Source organism: Cucumis melo, chromosome 7 (assembly GCF_025177605.1).
Source record: "Cucumis melo cultivar AY chromosome 7, USDA_Cmelo_AY_1.0, whole genome shotgun sequence".
Taxonomy (NCBI): Eukaryota; Viridiplantae; Streptophyta; class Magnoliopsida; order Cucurbitales; family Cucurbitaceae; genus Cucumis; species Cucumis melo.
The window spans coordinates 2,248,314-2,265,204 of record NC_066863.1 but is presented as its reverse complement, the minus strand read 5'-3'; the positions used below and the strand labels follow the sequence as shown (position 1 = coordinate 2,265,204).

Here is a 16,891-nt window from a genome sequence, read left to right as displayed (position 1 = left end):
GTTCTTTTAGATAAAAAAGAATCCAATGGTAGAAAGAGAGAGAGAGGGTTTGTTATTGAGAGGTTTCTTTTTCTCTGCTTACACCACCTTATCTTTTTCTTCCCCACTCAGCATATTAATAGTTGTTTGTTAATATGATGATATGATATGTTAAAATAATACAACACACAAACAGAAACAGACCCACAAATTTATAACAAACAGACACAGATTGGTAATGGTCCCTTTGAAATCTCAACTTCAATTCACTTTTTCTTTTACATGATAATCATATACCATCACCATTCAACTTTGGACTGGTTGGGTTATTTTTGCACGAATTATTCCATCAAACAGCATCTCTTTTTCCACTTGATTTGTTTTTGGTATCAAACTATTTTTCAATACCAGATGTTGGTTTCTTCGAGCTACGATTTTTCTCGACTCATTTTTGTTCTGTTTCTTTTTTAGCTAGGGTGGGAAAATATTTGGCAGTTCTTGGACCTTGCCTATCATGAAAAAGAGATTGCACCAAAAATCATAACAAGTCTAGAACATACAAGAAGAATAAAGAATCCCCACATTAACAAAAAATAATCTAAACTAAGGAAGTGTATTCGCCATGTACAGATCTCTTATCCCAGAAATGGGATTTTGGAATTTAAATTAATCAACGATGACTTCCTAACAATTCCATCAGATTTGTTTCGACGTGATTATACAATTTCTAGAACTGGAGATAGATAAAACAAATAGAATACATAAGAGAAGTGATAGCAACGCTCAAGTGGAATTGCCTTCTATATTTTTAGTTTGATTGCCGTCCAGAAGCTCATTAACACAAAATTGATGTAAATTGTCGTACATTTTTCTCCAGTGTTGTAGCATTTGCTTGGATTTTCCATAATCATGCTTAAGTCTTTCCAACTCCATTTCTGTGGCAGCAGAACCCTGTTGCTGAAATACAGAAAACCACATGTTAGAACAGGCTTTAAGCGTATAGAGGATTATGGGATATCAAAATATTGTGTGTCTATCCCAGAACAAGAAAAGCTACAACATAATTAAGCAAGAAAGAAAAAAGGAATTCTAGGACCACAGGGAAGGGGTATAGAAAAAAAAATAAAGCACCTGAAGTTCTGTGATTTGATTATCCATAACGTGAGAACTAAGGAAAGAAAACTCCATAGATTCCTTGGGAGGACCTGATGGATCAATGATAACACCAGTGTATTCATCCTCGTCCTTAGAGTTCTCAAATTTAGCGAGGGCAGGTGGTAAGATTGGCCGGTGCTTTCTCAAAGAACCTTGGGAAGTTGACTGTGATTTAGGGAGGGGCTGTTGTTGAACAAGAAGTATATTGTTTACAGGACCTGCACGGTAGTATGTAGCATTGGTGTATTTTCATTGAAATCATATAATAAAAATGCTGGTCATGAATTAAGCAAAAGCTATGGGAAAGAAAATTAAATAAATGAATGTACATTTTAAAAAAAATTATATATAAATGAATGAACTTAAAATGCTCAAATAAGGTTCATAAGAAAGAGATAAAAAAGAGTATCAAGCTTCAAAACATATATATATTTTCTAATTTGAATGTAACATCCTCCAATCTCTAACAATTAAAATTGCAAAGCAGAGGAAACAAAACAATGAAAGATGTACCTTAAGCCTCAGCTAAGGCTAAATTTGAAAATAAAAAACAACTTGGTAGAGGTATTTATGCAAGAAATAATATTTATTCAAATACTGGGTCAGACGGTCAATAAATGAAAAGAAAATACAATTTCATAGAAACTAACCTTATTCAAGTAATAAAATTTAAATGGCTTGTTACCTTTTGAATGTCTGAAAACACGAATAACATTATTGGTTCGTGTATCCCAAACTCTTATTGCTCCATCCTCAGATCCAGAGATCAACAAATTACCACTTGAGCAGTATGCCAAGGAAGTAACTGACTTGCTAGTAAGAATACAAAAGGACAATAAGTTGGACAATACAGCAAATCCAAAAAGATAATATATGCTGCATTAAAAACCTATATACATATTAAAAAAACCACGTCCAGTTTCTTTAAAGAAACCATAAAGAGAGTGGCTGTTTAGCAACCGAGACCCAACAATGATCAACTTGGAAGTAGAATACTAATTCCTAGTTTTTAAGAAATCAAGACACCATTACAAATAACCCTAGTGCATGTGCACCAAACTAATAGCAACTTGAAATTCCTCAACATTTCATTGCATAATTATATCATTAGACAATCTAATATATATTGCATGGAACAATGAAAATATTCTTGAAACCAGAAAGGACAAACAAAATTATAGGAAATTGAAAACTTAATCTTGTTTAACTGTAGATATATTAATGTTGAAAGAAAAACAGCCTCCATGATAAAATAAAATGATAGAGATAATTAATACAGACCTTTGATTTGACAATGACCCAAGTATATGCAATCCGTAGTCACTGCTGGATGGGCATTTAGCATTAAGCGCAGCAGTGTAGATCTTCCCATCTCTGCCACCACCATAAAAGACATGCTCACCAGGATCCAAAGCAATGGCATCAATGATTGAAGGAAATATGATATTTCTTAATAACTTCCCCTTCGATAAGCTCCACACCTACAAAAGCCAAGTTAGCATACAACATATGCATCACCAAAGAAAATTTGATATGGGTGAAGTTAGGATAGGAAAGTAGTCATTACACAGTGGTGACAAATCGTAAACAAACACATTTCATATACAGTATATCCACATCACTATTAAAAATGTGAAAATCCTAGAACATAATGCATATTGATATAAATCGTAGTTGGATAATTATATCCACCTCTCTGCACTCGATAACTCATCCTCCCATACATTGTCATTTTTGGTTACAATACAAAATTTAGTCTAGATAATATGTTTTTTAAAATCCTAGATGAGGATGTAAGCATTAAGAAAACCTTAAACGTCAAGCTGTTGTAATTGCAAAAAAGGGCAATATACCAAGTCAATGCCATTGGACTTCCAAAGTGGTTGTAAAACTATTTAACTAACCAATCTACATGGCCACATCATCAGAAAATTAGATTATCAACATAGGTGTTAAATTCAATGGAGTGCCAAACCTTACAAGTACGATCCACAGAGGAAGAGATTATAATAGCATTGAATCCTCCATAGCCAACAACAATGTCAGTAACAGGCAGATTATGCCCAGTGAAACTATGCTCATACAAATGTTTTGCTTCCCTTTGCCATCCATCATCAAAAACCCTGCAATCAACATGTTTGTAATAAGAATTTCTACAAATCACATAAAAACCTAAACACACAAACACACGGCCAAATGATGAAATTTTATACGTTATAAGGGACCAAACTCTAATGCAGCCGTCTTCAGAACCAGAAATTAACAGGGAGTCATCTTCAGAGAAAACAAGGCAAGTAACTGCCCTATAATGAGCATGCCATTTTTTAAGCAGTCTACCACTTAAAACCTACAACAACGAGCAATTCATCTTATACTACAGCCAAGAATGTGCCAATTAATAGAATAAGAAGACGATAATTTTAGAGTTCAATGGCAGAGCAAAATTTATTAAATCAAAATTTACCTCCCATAAGTATATATCTCCAGAGAAACCACCACCAACAATATAAGTACCCTCATTGTTGGAAGCCAAGGCCATTATTGGTTCAGCCGGAAAACTCTTAACTTCAACTTGAGGCTGTAGGAAGAAAAATTAATTAAGCAGAGTATTGAGGAACAGAGAGTTGAAATTCGTTACAATAACAAGTACCTTACACCAAGACCAGTAGAGAACGGAGCCAGCAGTAGCTGCAGCATCGCGAAGCTGAGAGCACGCGAGAAACTTTTCACCGACACAAACAAGACCATGTGGCGGAGAAGCACAAGACTTGTAACGCAGATGTTCTGCGCCGGTATGAAGGTCCCAGCAACCAATCCCTGAATCAATAGACGACGAAGCAACCAGTAGCACCATTCTGAGTTGAGAGCTTGAGAAGAGGGTTTCAGTTTTCAATTTGGTTTGGAATAATTTATGGCGGTGCGGTGGATGAAAAACAGCGCGGCAACCAAAACGATGTTTAGCGCCGAAGGAGACGGCGGCGGGAAGGAGTTGAATAGGGTGAGGGGAATTGTCGAACGAACAAACTTCAAAATCAATACAATCCAATTTCGCCAAAAATAAATTTATAATGGACTGGGCCGAGCCGAAGTTTTATGATGATGGACTGGGCCCAATTTTTCACTTATCGGCCCATATTCGGGTCAATATAGAAAAGAAATTGATATTATTATGAATTACGACCGGCGTTTGGAATTTACTTTTTATAGCTTTTTGACCCCACGCTGTAGAGTTGATCACAAATAGAAAAAGAAATCTCAACTTAAATATACATAATAAATGATAGAAAAAAAGAAGCTAAAAATAACAAATATCAGTATCTTCATTTGATACACTGAAGTTGGAGTTAATGTTGATCCAAATTGAAATTAAAAAATTCCTTTTAGTAAAGAGGTTTTGAAGAATATGTGTGGATATATACGGCTACTTAGCAACCAAAAACCCTAAAATACAATGAAGTCCTTTAAAGCATCTTTAATGGAGGTTTTTCCTTTATGTTCCCCTTTTTTGTATTCTTCAAAAACCCATCTGGGTTGTTGTTTTAAGGCATCACGTGCACATCCATGTCACGTGCGAGTCCTCTTGTGAGAAAAGACAACGCCCATACTGTTGTTTTTGTAAATATTTTAGACAAAATTATGTGTGAGAGAGGAAATCATTGCACCACAAACAAACATATCCAAACCCTCTCTCCAATATTCCAAACTTTTAAACTACATTACTTTCGTTTTTTTTTTCCTTTCCTTTCCTTTCCTTTTGATCCTTCTTTTTAGATAAAAACTCTGCGTTTCACCACAGCTGTATTCTTTTTTCTTTTCTGCTTTATCAGAGTTGAATTTTTATGTTATGAAATTAAATGCCCTTATCCCTATGGAAGAAAAAAACATATATTTATGAAAAAGGAAAGAGCAATAGAGGCACAGAGTTATACATTGGCCTGCCATGGTCAAACTTTTCAATTTTATCAAATTTTTTAAAAAAATTGACATTGTATTTTGTATTTTCTTTTACTAGTAATGGAGTTATCTGCAAAAGAGAGAGAGAAAGAGAGAGAAGAAAGAAAAAGAGAGAAAAGTGAAACCATAAAAGAGAGTGGCATTTAGGCAAAGTGGGTTGGGTTTATCTACCAGTCAATCATCATCACTCTATTTGGTTCGAACCAACAATTTCAAAACCCTAGGGTTTTTCAAATTCCATTCCTCTTATACTTTAAGTAGCAAAAACCTAAGGTTTCTCATGGGCCGGGTTTAATTTTCAAACATCAAAAAATAAATTAATTATAAGAGAATATTAGCTATATCAGATTAGGATGAATGTTGGGGAATCATTGTTAAATAAGCCTTTTCCATTGAAATGAGGGAAAGAGAAAGAGAGAGAGAGACTATTGAATCAAATGATATGATAGCTTTCCTTCTGATAAAAATCATATAAAATCAAATTTTGGGCCCTGACAAAATTTTATTTATTTATGTAACTCTCATAATTAATTAAACTACAGTTATTAAATATTTTCAACACCAACAAAATAAACTGTCCTTTCCCTTTTCTTTTCTCCTTCGTGTCAGCACACACACATTACTCATTTAATACTTACTGTCTTTCTCATCAAAAAAAATAGTAATAAATTTGCCCTTGTTTCTGTGTAGAACTGAAATGAAAAGGAAGAAGAAGAAGAAAAAAAAAAAAAACTTTCCATTTAAGAACCCCTTTTTTTAGGTACTGATTCTGTATCGCACATTAATGCTACTGAAAATATTCCAGGTCAAACCAATTTGAAATGAAGAAAAAAAGAAAAAATGATGTTAATATGAAATAGCTAGCGTCAATGAGGGTTATATACATGTAGAAGATAACTTACAGTGCTATCACAAATCAAACGCACGCACACATTTTTCTAATTTCAATTATGATCATATGAAATAATGCAGCACTGAAAAAAGGATTCAACTCCCCTCTGGGATTTCTAACAAAATTCCCTCCAAAAAGAAAAAAAAAAATATATCAGAACTAATTAACAAGCAGAAGGAGGCATGAGATTAAGGCCTAAATCGTCTTTTTCCAAAACCAATCTCGCTTTGTTGTTGTTGTTGCTGTGAGAATTACCATACTCTGGATGTAACCGTTTCTTCGATTGAATCGCCACACCGAAAAGCTTTGTCTTTGGCTGTTGTTGTTGCTGTTCTTCTTCTAGAATCGTCACGAAGCTTTTCGTTCCAACGGTGGTATTATTCCGGATCTGACTCGATACTTGATGATGATGATGGTAATGGTTGGGTTGTCGTACAACCGGAAACCCATCGGAGAGTAACGACGTGGAGGTTGAGTATTGATATGAATTACTGGGAGCAACCGGCTTCACGTGGTTTTGTACGAAATAAATGATATCGTTGTAGAGTTTTTTCATATGGGCTAACTCCGACATCAGCATATTGTTACTTCGACGGAGCCGTTCGTTGTCTTCCGATAGAGCGGTAACGGAGTTGTTGTTATTATTATTGTTGGGCGACGGCGAGTCACACCAATAATTGTTTTGGTCGTCGGAATCGGAAGGGGAAATACTAAGTCGAGCAGTGGGGAAATGGTAAAAACCGGGATTAAGTGGAGAGTGAGATTGATGGTGTTGGTTAACGGTAACTTGTGGTTGAGCGGTTTTCCGTCTATGGATCTCACATAATAAATGCTTCTCCCCTTTTCTAAAGAACTCGTTCGCAAACTCCCATCTGTCCGGTACAATTTTTCTAAAACCCTAAATAGAAGAAGAAATTCAAGTTAAATAAATAAATGGGATTGAAATTTTTTTATAAATAATAATAATAATGAAGATCGAACATACATAAGTGTTGAGCTGGCGTACGAAGCTAGAGAAATTGTTGTGTTTGAAATAGTTAGGGAGGAGATCTCTAGCGAATTCAGGAGGACGCCAAACGACGAAGGTAGTGTCATCTTCACCCCATGAAACAATATGGTCAGTGGAAGGATCATCGACAAGTTGGTAAGTTTTGGTTAAAAACGGAGCTGGGATTGCTTTGTGTGAGTCTAATGAAAGCAAAACGCCATCACAACTATCAAGCATTAGAGCCATTTGATGAGAAGAGACGAAGGGTGGGGAAAGAGGAAAGGTATTGTGTAGTTTAGTGTGTGTTTTTTTGATTTTATATTAAGAGATTTTGGGAAGGTGGGTTTTTGTGGGAGAGTGAGAGAATATGTGTCTGTGAAATAAGAGGGTTTCAAGACAAACCCGTGACAATGTTTTTTTTTTCTTTCTTTTTTTCAAATAATAAAAAGAAAGAAAAACTATTAATAATTCTATACTGACATTCATCCCCTTTCCGCACCCACTTAAAAATCACCACAAGAGGTGATATATACTGCAGTGCCATATCCTTGTTCTCAATTCTACACTCTCGGTCAAACCTTCTTTTCTTCTTTGATCTTTTTCTTTCTTTTACTGTACCAAAACACAATTAATTCCATTAATAAAAATCAATTTTAAAATCTCTACATCATACCATATTAAAAATTGATGAATTTTTTACGTCAATATCATAGTTTGATTAGATTGTTAGTATGAGAGGAACATGTTTTTTAACGTTATTATTATTGAGACAGAAACACACAAACAATACAGTTTTGTAATTACGTAGGAGGTTTAGTTTGAGTAATGCAGGATAATAAATGCTGCCAACTAAGCGAAATTAAGAGGGTGTCTTTTCCTGAAATAATAAGAAAGACAGGGGGCATTTGGGTAAATCAGGAAAATTTGGAAAAATGGGGTAAGTGGTAAAAAAGTGTAAGATGTTTTCCCGAGGAAGGAGAAGAGAAGAGAAGAGAAGAGATGTTTTGTTTTGTTTTGTAAGTTAGCTTTTGTTGTTTAATATATAACAGCACCAAAGTGTGTTGAAATTCGAATCCCCATCATTTTCTACTATACTACTAATAAATTAAATTAAGATTTGAATACACAATTTTGGTTCTCAATTCTAAAATTTGTTCCATTTTAATTTTTTATATTTTTAATGACAATATGTTGTAAAATTAGTAATATAGATTAAATTTAATATTTATTGAAGATATTAAAAAGATTGAAATAATGTAAAAGTATAGGATGGGAAATGATATTTTAAGGTTAAATAAAAAAAAATTGTGATGGCAGAAGAGATATTATAAGGTAAAGTGTACATCGAACTACGTGATGGGACTTAAAGCCTGTTTTCTTCTCTTTCTATATAATTTTTTTTTCTATTTCTATATCTTCTTCTTCTTCTTCTTTCTTCTTCTTCTTCTTCTTCTTCTTAATATTCCAAACTTCAATACTCACTCACATCATTTTATGCTCTTTTTTTCTCTCTTTCTCTTTCTCTCTCTCACACTTATAATATTTATCACACTACATTACAATTCAAAACTTACTGCCTTCTTGTTTCTGCTCTTTATTACCCTTTCAGCCTCTCATTTTGGCTCTATTCAACATCTTCCCTTAGCCTATTTTCTTTTTATGACGTGTCCAGGTGATTGAATTATTGCCCTCAAAAGTTTCCATAAATTAAAAGGAAAAAGAAAAGTTCTATTTTTCTTTTTTAATTTCTTTTGTATTTTTACAGCTTTCGTTTTCTTTGTAGTCACCCAAGAAATAAGAGAATCTCTCTCTCTCTCTCTCTATCTCTCTATCTTTCTATCTCTATCTATCTCTCCATTATAATTAACAATCATCTCTCTTTTTCTCTTTATACTTTGTGGTGTTTTTTCCATGTTTTTTTTTTCTTTCTTTTGGGGGAGAAAAAGGAAATAAAGTTTTGAATTTTTGTAGCGGATATGATGATGGATATATTGAAATTCAAAAAGGATTGGGGGAATGTGTTGTTGTTATTATTATTATATATATATATATATATATATATATATATATATATATATATATAGCAAACACAACAAAATGGGGGAAATATTTCTTTTTTATCTTTTGAATTATTTAGGGAGGAAGACGAGTCGCCTATATCTACTGATACAGGTGTCATGATTTCAACAATATTGTGTGAAAAACCTTTTTGCAATGAGTGGAGATTTAAGATATATATATATATATAGATATATATGTATACATAGGTTGAGCTGTTGAGGTTGAGGTTGAGGTTGAGGAATCCCCATATGTAAAAAGTTTTTACTTTCTTTTCAAATCTATCTATCAGTACTATCATAAACCAAATATATATTATATACATTAACCTTTTACCTATAAATATATGTATAATAAAAACTTATTAACATTTTTTTGAACGTTTGTAATTTTTATAAGTAAAAAAAATTGCATGTTGAAAAATAAAGTTTACACTCATTCAGTTTTTTTTTTTTTTTTTTTTTTTGAAAAAAAAGGAAACAATAGTTGTAGGGTCCAAAGGGCAAGCAGTCTATAGATGGGCTAAGAAAAATGATGAGTAATTATTTGTAAATAGATATGCAGTTGATTATTTTGTATGATGCATCATCCCCACTTCCATTTCTCATTATTGGGAAAACCACAAACAAAAAACAAAATCATCAATCTCTTCTAAAACAATATCTCACTTTCTTTGTTATATTAATACTTTCTAATCAATTAATACTTGCAGTTTTTTTTTCTTTTTCCAAAATGGTTGTGACCATATCAGCTTTTAACTTTCAAAACCACACCGACCTTAATTATTATGCATTATGGAGAGAATACGATGAGGTAAAGATTTGAGGAACTTAAATATGAGGAGGCTGGAATTAATTTTCTGATAATATGTCAATATTAAAGAAAGTTTGTAAAAGTTTTCAAAAATATGTTTTTTTTATATATATAAATTAATTAAGGAGGTGATGTATTTTTAATTGTGTGACATTCTACATTAATTATTGTAAAAGGCAGATGTATTTGGTTTAAATGCTCAAGAAAAAACATCGAACTTCATTAATTATCACATCGTTTCTTGTGCTCTTTTTATCATCATTCTCATTCTTCTCTTGTATTGATGAAACCATAAAGATTATTTATTTGTTTAATATTTAAAACATAAATATGTAAGTAATTAACTATTATGCACGTAGTTTTATAGGTCTAAAGTTAAAAAGAAAATAAATTTAAACTAAATTTCAAAATACCTAAAAAATATTATTGATAAAAATAAGTCACGGCTGATTAACACTTAGGTTATTGACGGGAGTAATACCATGAGTAACAGTACAAAAAGACGGAATAGAACACCTACATGTTGATAACCCTGTAGGTAACCCGGTTAGATGTCACAACATCTACATCTGGAGCCTTTAATCTGATTGAAAAGATCGTTTATAAATATCGAACAAGATTACAAGTACATAACTTATTAAGAATTCAACTATTTTGAATTATATGGTTTTTACAAGTTAAATGTTTAGGCTCCCTCTAAACCACTTGATGTGTGAACAAGGAATTTGATCTAAACTCTCCTAAATCATATGCTTCATGTTTTACCCTTGTGTCTCAATGTGTAGACTCTCCCTATAAGAGTCCCCTTAATCTTTAATGTTAGACTTCACCTAACTTGCACGAATCTTCTCAAATAAGTGACTCACAATGCCACAAACAAAGTGTTTAACACCACACACCACACGAACTAAATACTTCGTAGAAGACTTTCTCAACACATAATTTTGATGCACGTTCGTCCACACTTATGTCTTTCACCACAACAATATAACACGACCATAAGCTTATACTTTTAAGTCACACAAATTTTTTTGTCATGGGTTGCTTTTTTTTCTAAAAAATTTTGTCAACCGATGCAATTTCCCTTCGGTTTTTACTTTAATATTAAAAAGTTTTAATCACGCCGTTAAAGTACCCTTAGCTTAGTACTACTTTTAGTTTCACTTCCTAAACGGTCCAGAAACGTAAAATCACATCATGAATGCTTTAAAATATTGATTTCATTGGATACCATTCTTTTTAATGTTAAACATTTATCTTATTTGCGTTTAATTGAAAAAAAAAAAAGTAGAACCATTTAGTAAAAAAACTAAGTTGATGGAAGAAACATACATTTAGTACTATACCAATATTCTTATCCTATTCGTTCGTTTATTATTCAAGAAAATGAAATACTATATTAAAAAACATCATCCAATGTTTAGTTCTATTAACCTAGAGTTGTTTTAGTAGTTAGCTAGGATGTTTCTACCATTTTTATGTCTACTAAAGTTTCTCTATATATATTTAAAATGAGTGCAACGTAAAAACTTTTCAAACAATAATCCAACTTAGTGTTACTCTCACGTAAGCATGTGTTGATAATCCAACTTAGTGCTACTCACATATAAGCATGTGTAATTAATTACTAAGTTTTGATGGAATCTAGTGTATTAGAGTTGGTATGATCGCCTCTTGTATCTATCTACCAATGAATTAACTCCTAATGAATGTTTTCTTATTTAAAAATAGAAATATTTCATGGTGGTTTATAAAGTTTACTTAATTTTCATGCTACATGTTTTGTTGCACAAAGAAGAAGGAGACAATATTGGGCAATATTAAAGTAAACAAATGAAATATTAAATTAATTGATAGATTTTTGTGTTTTCTTCTCTCAAGTGAGATCTGCAAGTTCTTTTTATAACCTAATACTATTCTAGAGCATCGATCCCTCTTTCCCATATACAACACCAATTAGATAGCATTAGGTAGATATTAAACAATACAAAAGATTTCCACACACACACACACACCCTACGACCATTTTATTATTAAATTCCAATATAAAATTATTAAAAAAAAAAAAGTGGAGAAAGTGAAGGCAACTAAGAAGAGGGTAGCTATATATATGTAGAGTGCTTTTAGTTTTGCGTAGGTTTATAAAAATACAGAAATGGGAAGAAAAAAGAGGCAGAAAAAGTGATTTTGTAGAGTGTTCAATTCCCAATAATCAATAAAAATAGGTATATACTTATGTTGCTCTATGGAAAGAGTAAGAAGAAGAAGAAGAAAGAAAGAAAGAAAAAGGAAAGGAGTTGTGTACTGTCACTGTGTTGTGTTATTTTAAATGATCCAACATTATATATTATAACACTTTGGTTTGGTTTGGTTTGGTTGGTAACAATAATAATGTTTGAATTCTTTTCCTAATATCCGAACATTATATTTGTATTATATTTTGGTTCTACTGTGTGTTCTGCAGCACACACTGATCTGTCTCTGGGGTTTGTGCACAGCGGCTGACGAGGAAAAAACCAAGTCCTCTTCCTAACAACAATAATAATACTTAAAAAGCTGCTAAGAAACATAAATATTGTTTTGGTTTTTGTTGTTTTGTACAAGAGTATGGGGGGTATGATCTCGTGAATCTTGTCTTGTTGGTTTTTTGCCTTTTATATATACTATATATATATATATATATATAAATTAAGTTTTATCCCCACTACCCTTATTTTTCCCTATTCATCTTAACTTGTCTCTTTTTGGGAATATTTGTTCTTTTAGTTCCTCTTTTCTTCATAAAAACTCTCTCTACTACTCCACTTTAACTTCATCTCTATTCTTCCAATTTCATTACCCTTCCAATCTTTCGAGGACTCGTATTTGAATGCTTCTGTTCAACTCCATCATTTTCATTTTTCTCAATGATATATAATTAAACTTGTCATTACCTACGACATCAAAACAAGTAGTCTAAAGTGATTAATCCTTGCATTGTTGTTTCCTTTCCGATTAAGGTTGATTTTCACTTGTTGGATTTTCAAAAATATTTCAAGCTCACACGTGGAGGGTAGTATCAGTGATAGATAATTAATTTTTTCTTTACCTATCAACTTAAGTTTTTTGGTCAATTAATGATTTAATTAAGAATGTTGTTAATAGGTAACTTTATTGCATGTCAAATGTTGAGAAAATAGGTATGGAATGAAATTGAACATAATCTGCTTTGAATAAATAAGTCTAGGATCAACTAAATTATTGAATTGAGTTTTTCGGAATTAAAAAAACTCAAAGATGTTCTGATGCACCTATTGATCCAATGTATCGTTTTTTTTAAAAAAAATCATCGCTTATTGTTGAAGCACGTGAAAGCTATGTGATATTTTGTTGTCCATACTTTATCAATAGTAACCGTTTAAATTGTATTGAATAATGAAAATGAAATTAATGTGTGTTTTGACGTGAATATAAGCGTGTTAATTATTTAGAAATCATTTACTTAAGAAAAAAATAGATGTGTGTCTTGTTTATACTTACTTTTCGTACCGAAGTTATAAAGTATTTCAAGAAATCTTTAAATTTTATTTTCTTGGAAAATAATAGTACTCTTGATTTCTCTGGAGGTTGGATCTAGTTTTCTTAATCTATGTTGTTATATTTATGTCAAATTTTTGAAGTTTCTTTTCTTCTTCACTCTGATGTTTCTTTTCAAAAGAAATGAAAGAATGATACCCATTCAGAAAAATATGATACCACTTTTAAAATGGGGAAAAAGTACTTTTAGACAACCAAAAGTACTTTTCGGAATTTTTGTGGTATTTGGTGTAACAATATGGTTCAAACATCAAAGTAATTAAAATATGCCTTTTATGAGTGAAAATATCTTAAGTAACGTTTCTGACCTAAATGTTTAACCTAAAATTCATATACTATTATCTGGATTGATTATCTACTTGAGATCGAGATCACACGGAACCTTCAACAATTTTTCAACAATAGCATGATATTGTTCATTTTTGTATATAACAACTCTCACGATTTTGTTTTTGATTTCACTTTAAAAATACATTAAATGGATAATATTATACAATATTTAAAGAGGGTAAAAATTCGTTATATTCAATAAAAACTTTACGCCAGTAAAAATAATTGTTCTCACTCATAATACACATGCGCGAAAGTTTTCTTTTTTTCCCTTTTTTTTTTTGTTTGTTAATTTGCTCTAACCCATTTAATAGTTAAATGGACATAAAACATAAACCTCTCTGTTTCATGAAATCAAAATTGTGAAACTTTCACTCTACATATATAAATATATATACACATTGCTATATTATTATAAAGAGGGGGCCGAAAAAACTTTCCAAACCAAGTCTAGAAAATGTTATAGGATTCTTCTGTCGACAATGCAATAATGATCAAATCGCATATTCTTGTTTTTATTCAAAACAAATCAAACATAGTTTACTGAAGTGTAGTTTTCAAACTCTATCATGGGATCAATCTTTATAAACATGAAGAAAAAGATATAAAGTATAACAAAATTTCAAACCCATTAGTATATAAGATTTATAATAGTATTAATAATTGATACTGAAGTTAAAAAAAAGGAATGGAGCGTAAGAGGACATTAAATAGAAGAAGAAGAAGAAGAAGAAGAAGAAGAAGAAGAAGAAGAAGAAGAAGAAGAAGAAAGGAAGTGGGGGGTGGGGGTGGGTCCAAGAATCAAGCGTGGAAGATGATCAAGATATCATATGATGGGTAAGTAAGAGAAAAGCAGTATGATTGTTGTTTGAATAATATTAGACAAAAGTAAAAAAAAAAAAAAAAAAAAAAAAAAAAAAAACAAACCCCTCCTTCTTCAATAAGAATACAATTACTCCCATATGTCCCCACTTCAACTATATAAAAAAAAAGATCAAATTGTAATATTGAAATTGTCAGCAACTGAGACAGATCCTACCGAGCCCACCACCCATGACTCCTCCAACCTCCTCCCAAAGAGAGAGAGAAAAAAAAAAAAAAAAAAAAGAAAAGAAGAAGAAGAAGAAAGAAATCTGAATTTTATTTTATTTTATTTTTGTGTGTATACATATGTGTTTTAATAATAATAGATAATAATTGTTGAAGAGCCAAAGACCAAGAAGATTCTATTCTAATTTATAAAACGCAGTGAAAGTGAAACAACGCCCCTACCCACCACCACCCACCACCCCACCACCCGCTTCTCACATGACCACCGCCGTTACATTGTTTTTATTATTATTTCCAAAGAAAAAAAAAAGGTAGGGGGTGGGTTAGCTTATTAGTACACTATTACTTATTACTAATTATTATTATTATTACAAGTTTTAGAATTTCTAGGAGAGACAGCCTATAGCACAGAGAGAATACGGATAAAAATGTTTTATTTTATTTAAATACGTGATTGGCATATTCATTCCACTACTCCCCCACTTCCCTAAACCACATTTACCAATTACCAATTACCAAATTAATTTGTTTATTTTATTACCCCCAAAGAAAGAATCTAATTAATCCCAACTATAAAAAGACAACATCCTACAAGTACAATATCTACGTTACAACCTTCTTTCTTCTTTCCCCTTCTGTTTTTCCTATTTCCCTATTTTGTCTCATCTTATATTATAATAATTAATGTATTAGTCTTTAATTAATTTATTCAAAACTGCTTCCCCCCTATTCACATTCTTTCACCACCCCACTTTTTCTCTTTGTTAACCTTCTATAGTTAACCATTTAATTCATGGCTACTTCCGTCTTTTCCATTAGCCCTTTCTCTCTCAATTTTGGCTTTTAGCACACTTTTTTATACACCACTTTCTTAGGTATACGTTGTTATTAAATCAACTGTTAAATAAAAACAAACACGATAAAATAGTGTAAAAAAAAAAAAAAAAAGACATCCAAAATTTGTGTGATTCATAAATGGTATGTTAGCTATTGATAGAGTGTCAAATATGTTATATGTTTTCGCTTAATTTAGGTTAGATTTGTGACTTTATGTTCTTGTTTTGATATTTTATAGGTTTTGAGCAATTCATGGTGTAATTTGGAGTTGATGTCATTATTACAAAGCTAATTTCGGCAACTACGGAGTTAAACGATGTCTACCAAGCAAACTGAAGCATTTGAAAGTGTAAAAGAACCCATTTGGCTTCCGCCTTGCAAAGTCGTGGTACTCCACAACACCTCGGGTATCGTTGCAAGGCTGAGAGGTCTCTTTTGCATAAATGATCAAGCGTCGTGGCACTTCAAATTTAGACAAACAAACTCCCACATGTGTAAAATTGAGTGTTGAGGGTTGTGCCTCTTTTAGAACAATTAGAACCTCAGGACAATTTAATCAGCAGTTCCAATCAAATTGGTTAGGTGAAGATCTCGTATAGCTAAGTAACGATGGATCACTGAAAGAGTTCTTTAGATAAGGGAGAGATCACCACAACCCAAGGTAGATTCTAATTTTAACATAATGTTTTTGCAAGCTTTAGTACTTTCCCCCGATTACCTCATAGTTGATAATTAATTTATTTCAGAATCAGTGTGCTCCCTATGACCGATCCAAAGTACTTGCCACTAAGATTAGTTTTTGGTTTGTATCGGTTAATTATTTGGCACGGGTTTGGGAATCGAAACCCGTCCAATCAACTATGCTCACGACTAGATGAAGAGAAATGTTAGATTATATAAATTACAAAGACTCCGTCTATAAGCTCTAAACTTTAAAGCCAAAATCGTAAATAACATATATATACGAATATAATTCAGGACAATCCAATAAATTTAATTTGGTATTTTGAGAAAAATAATGTATAATAACATTTAATCTAATATTCTCTCTTTTACAATACTGTCATGGTCCGGTCGATTCTAGTCTTCTTCTCGACGACGCTCAACAACAAAGTTGAAGGTAATACCACGATGCTCGTCTATGTTTTATACATCTTTCTTGTAAATGGTCTCGAGTATTACATCGTTGTAAAGATAGAAACCTCAAATTTTAGATGCGTTCTCTACAGAAATTAGCTGATTTATTATTCATGCTCCTA

General features: G+C 32.0%; 2 protein-coding genes across 2 annotated transcripts; both read right to left on the bottom strand.

Annotated features, from left to right (window-relative positions):
- Positions 1-536: 536 nt before the first annotated feature.
- LOC103493552 (protein ROOT INITIATION DEFECTIVE 3) lies at positions 537-4,154 on the bottom strand. Its single transcript, XM_008454345.3, has 8 exons — positions 3,785-4,154; positions 3,599-3,712; positions 3,348-3,481; positions 3,110-3,257; positions 2,416-2,615; positions 1,820-1,947; positions 1,111-1,352; positions 537-936 (listed from the first exon to the last, which is right to left on the bottom strand). The coding sequence occupies exons 1-8, from the start codon at positions 3,986-3,988 to the stop codon at positions 763-765; spliced, it is 1,344 nt and encodes a 447-aa protein (XP_008452567.2). The 5' UTR covers positions 3,989-4,154; the 3' UTR covers positions 537-762.
- Positions 4,155-5,949: 1,795 nt separating this feature from the next.
- On the bottom strand, positions 5,950-7,454 carry LOC103493553 (heat stress transcription factor B-4). The gene is made up of 2 exons (XM_008454346.2): positions 6,966-7,454; positions 5,950-6,878 (listed from the first exon to the last, which is right to left on the bottom strand). The coding sequence occupies exons 1-2, from the start codon at positions 7,212-7,214 to the stop codon at positions 6,144-6,146; spliced, it is 984 nt and encodes a 327-aa protein (XP_008452568.2). The 5' UTR covers positions 7,215-7,454; the 3' UTR covers positions 5,950-6,143.
- Between the last annotated feature and the right edge of the window lie 9,437 nt (positions 7,455-16,891).

Coding starts and splice junctions, on each gene's coding strand:
- LOC103493553 (XM_008454346.2), bottom strand. CDS start 7,214: ATGGCTCTAATGCTTGATAGTTGTGATGGCGTTTTGCTTTCATTAGAC. Junction 6,879..6,965: donor TACGCCAGCTCAACACTTAT/GTATGTTCGATC, acceptor TCTTCTATTTAG/GGTTTTAGAAAAATTGTACC.
- LOC103493552 (XM_008454345.3), bottom strand. CDS start 3,988: ATGGTGCTACTGGTTGCTTCGTCGTCTATTGATTCAGGGATTGGTTGC. Junction 1,948..2,415: donor GGGTCATTGTCAAATCAAAG/GTCTGTATTAAT, acceptor TATTCTTACTAG/CAAGTCAGTTACTTCCTTGG. Junction 1,353..1,819: donor TGTTTTCAGACATTCAAAAG/GTAACAAGCCAT, acceptor ACTACCGTGCAG/GTCCTGTAAACAATATACTT.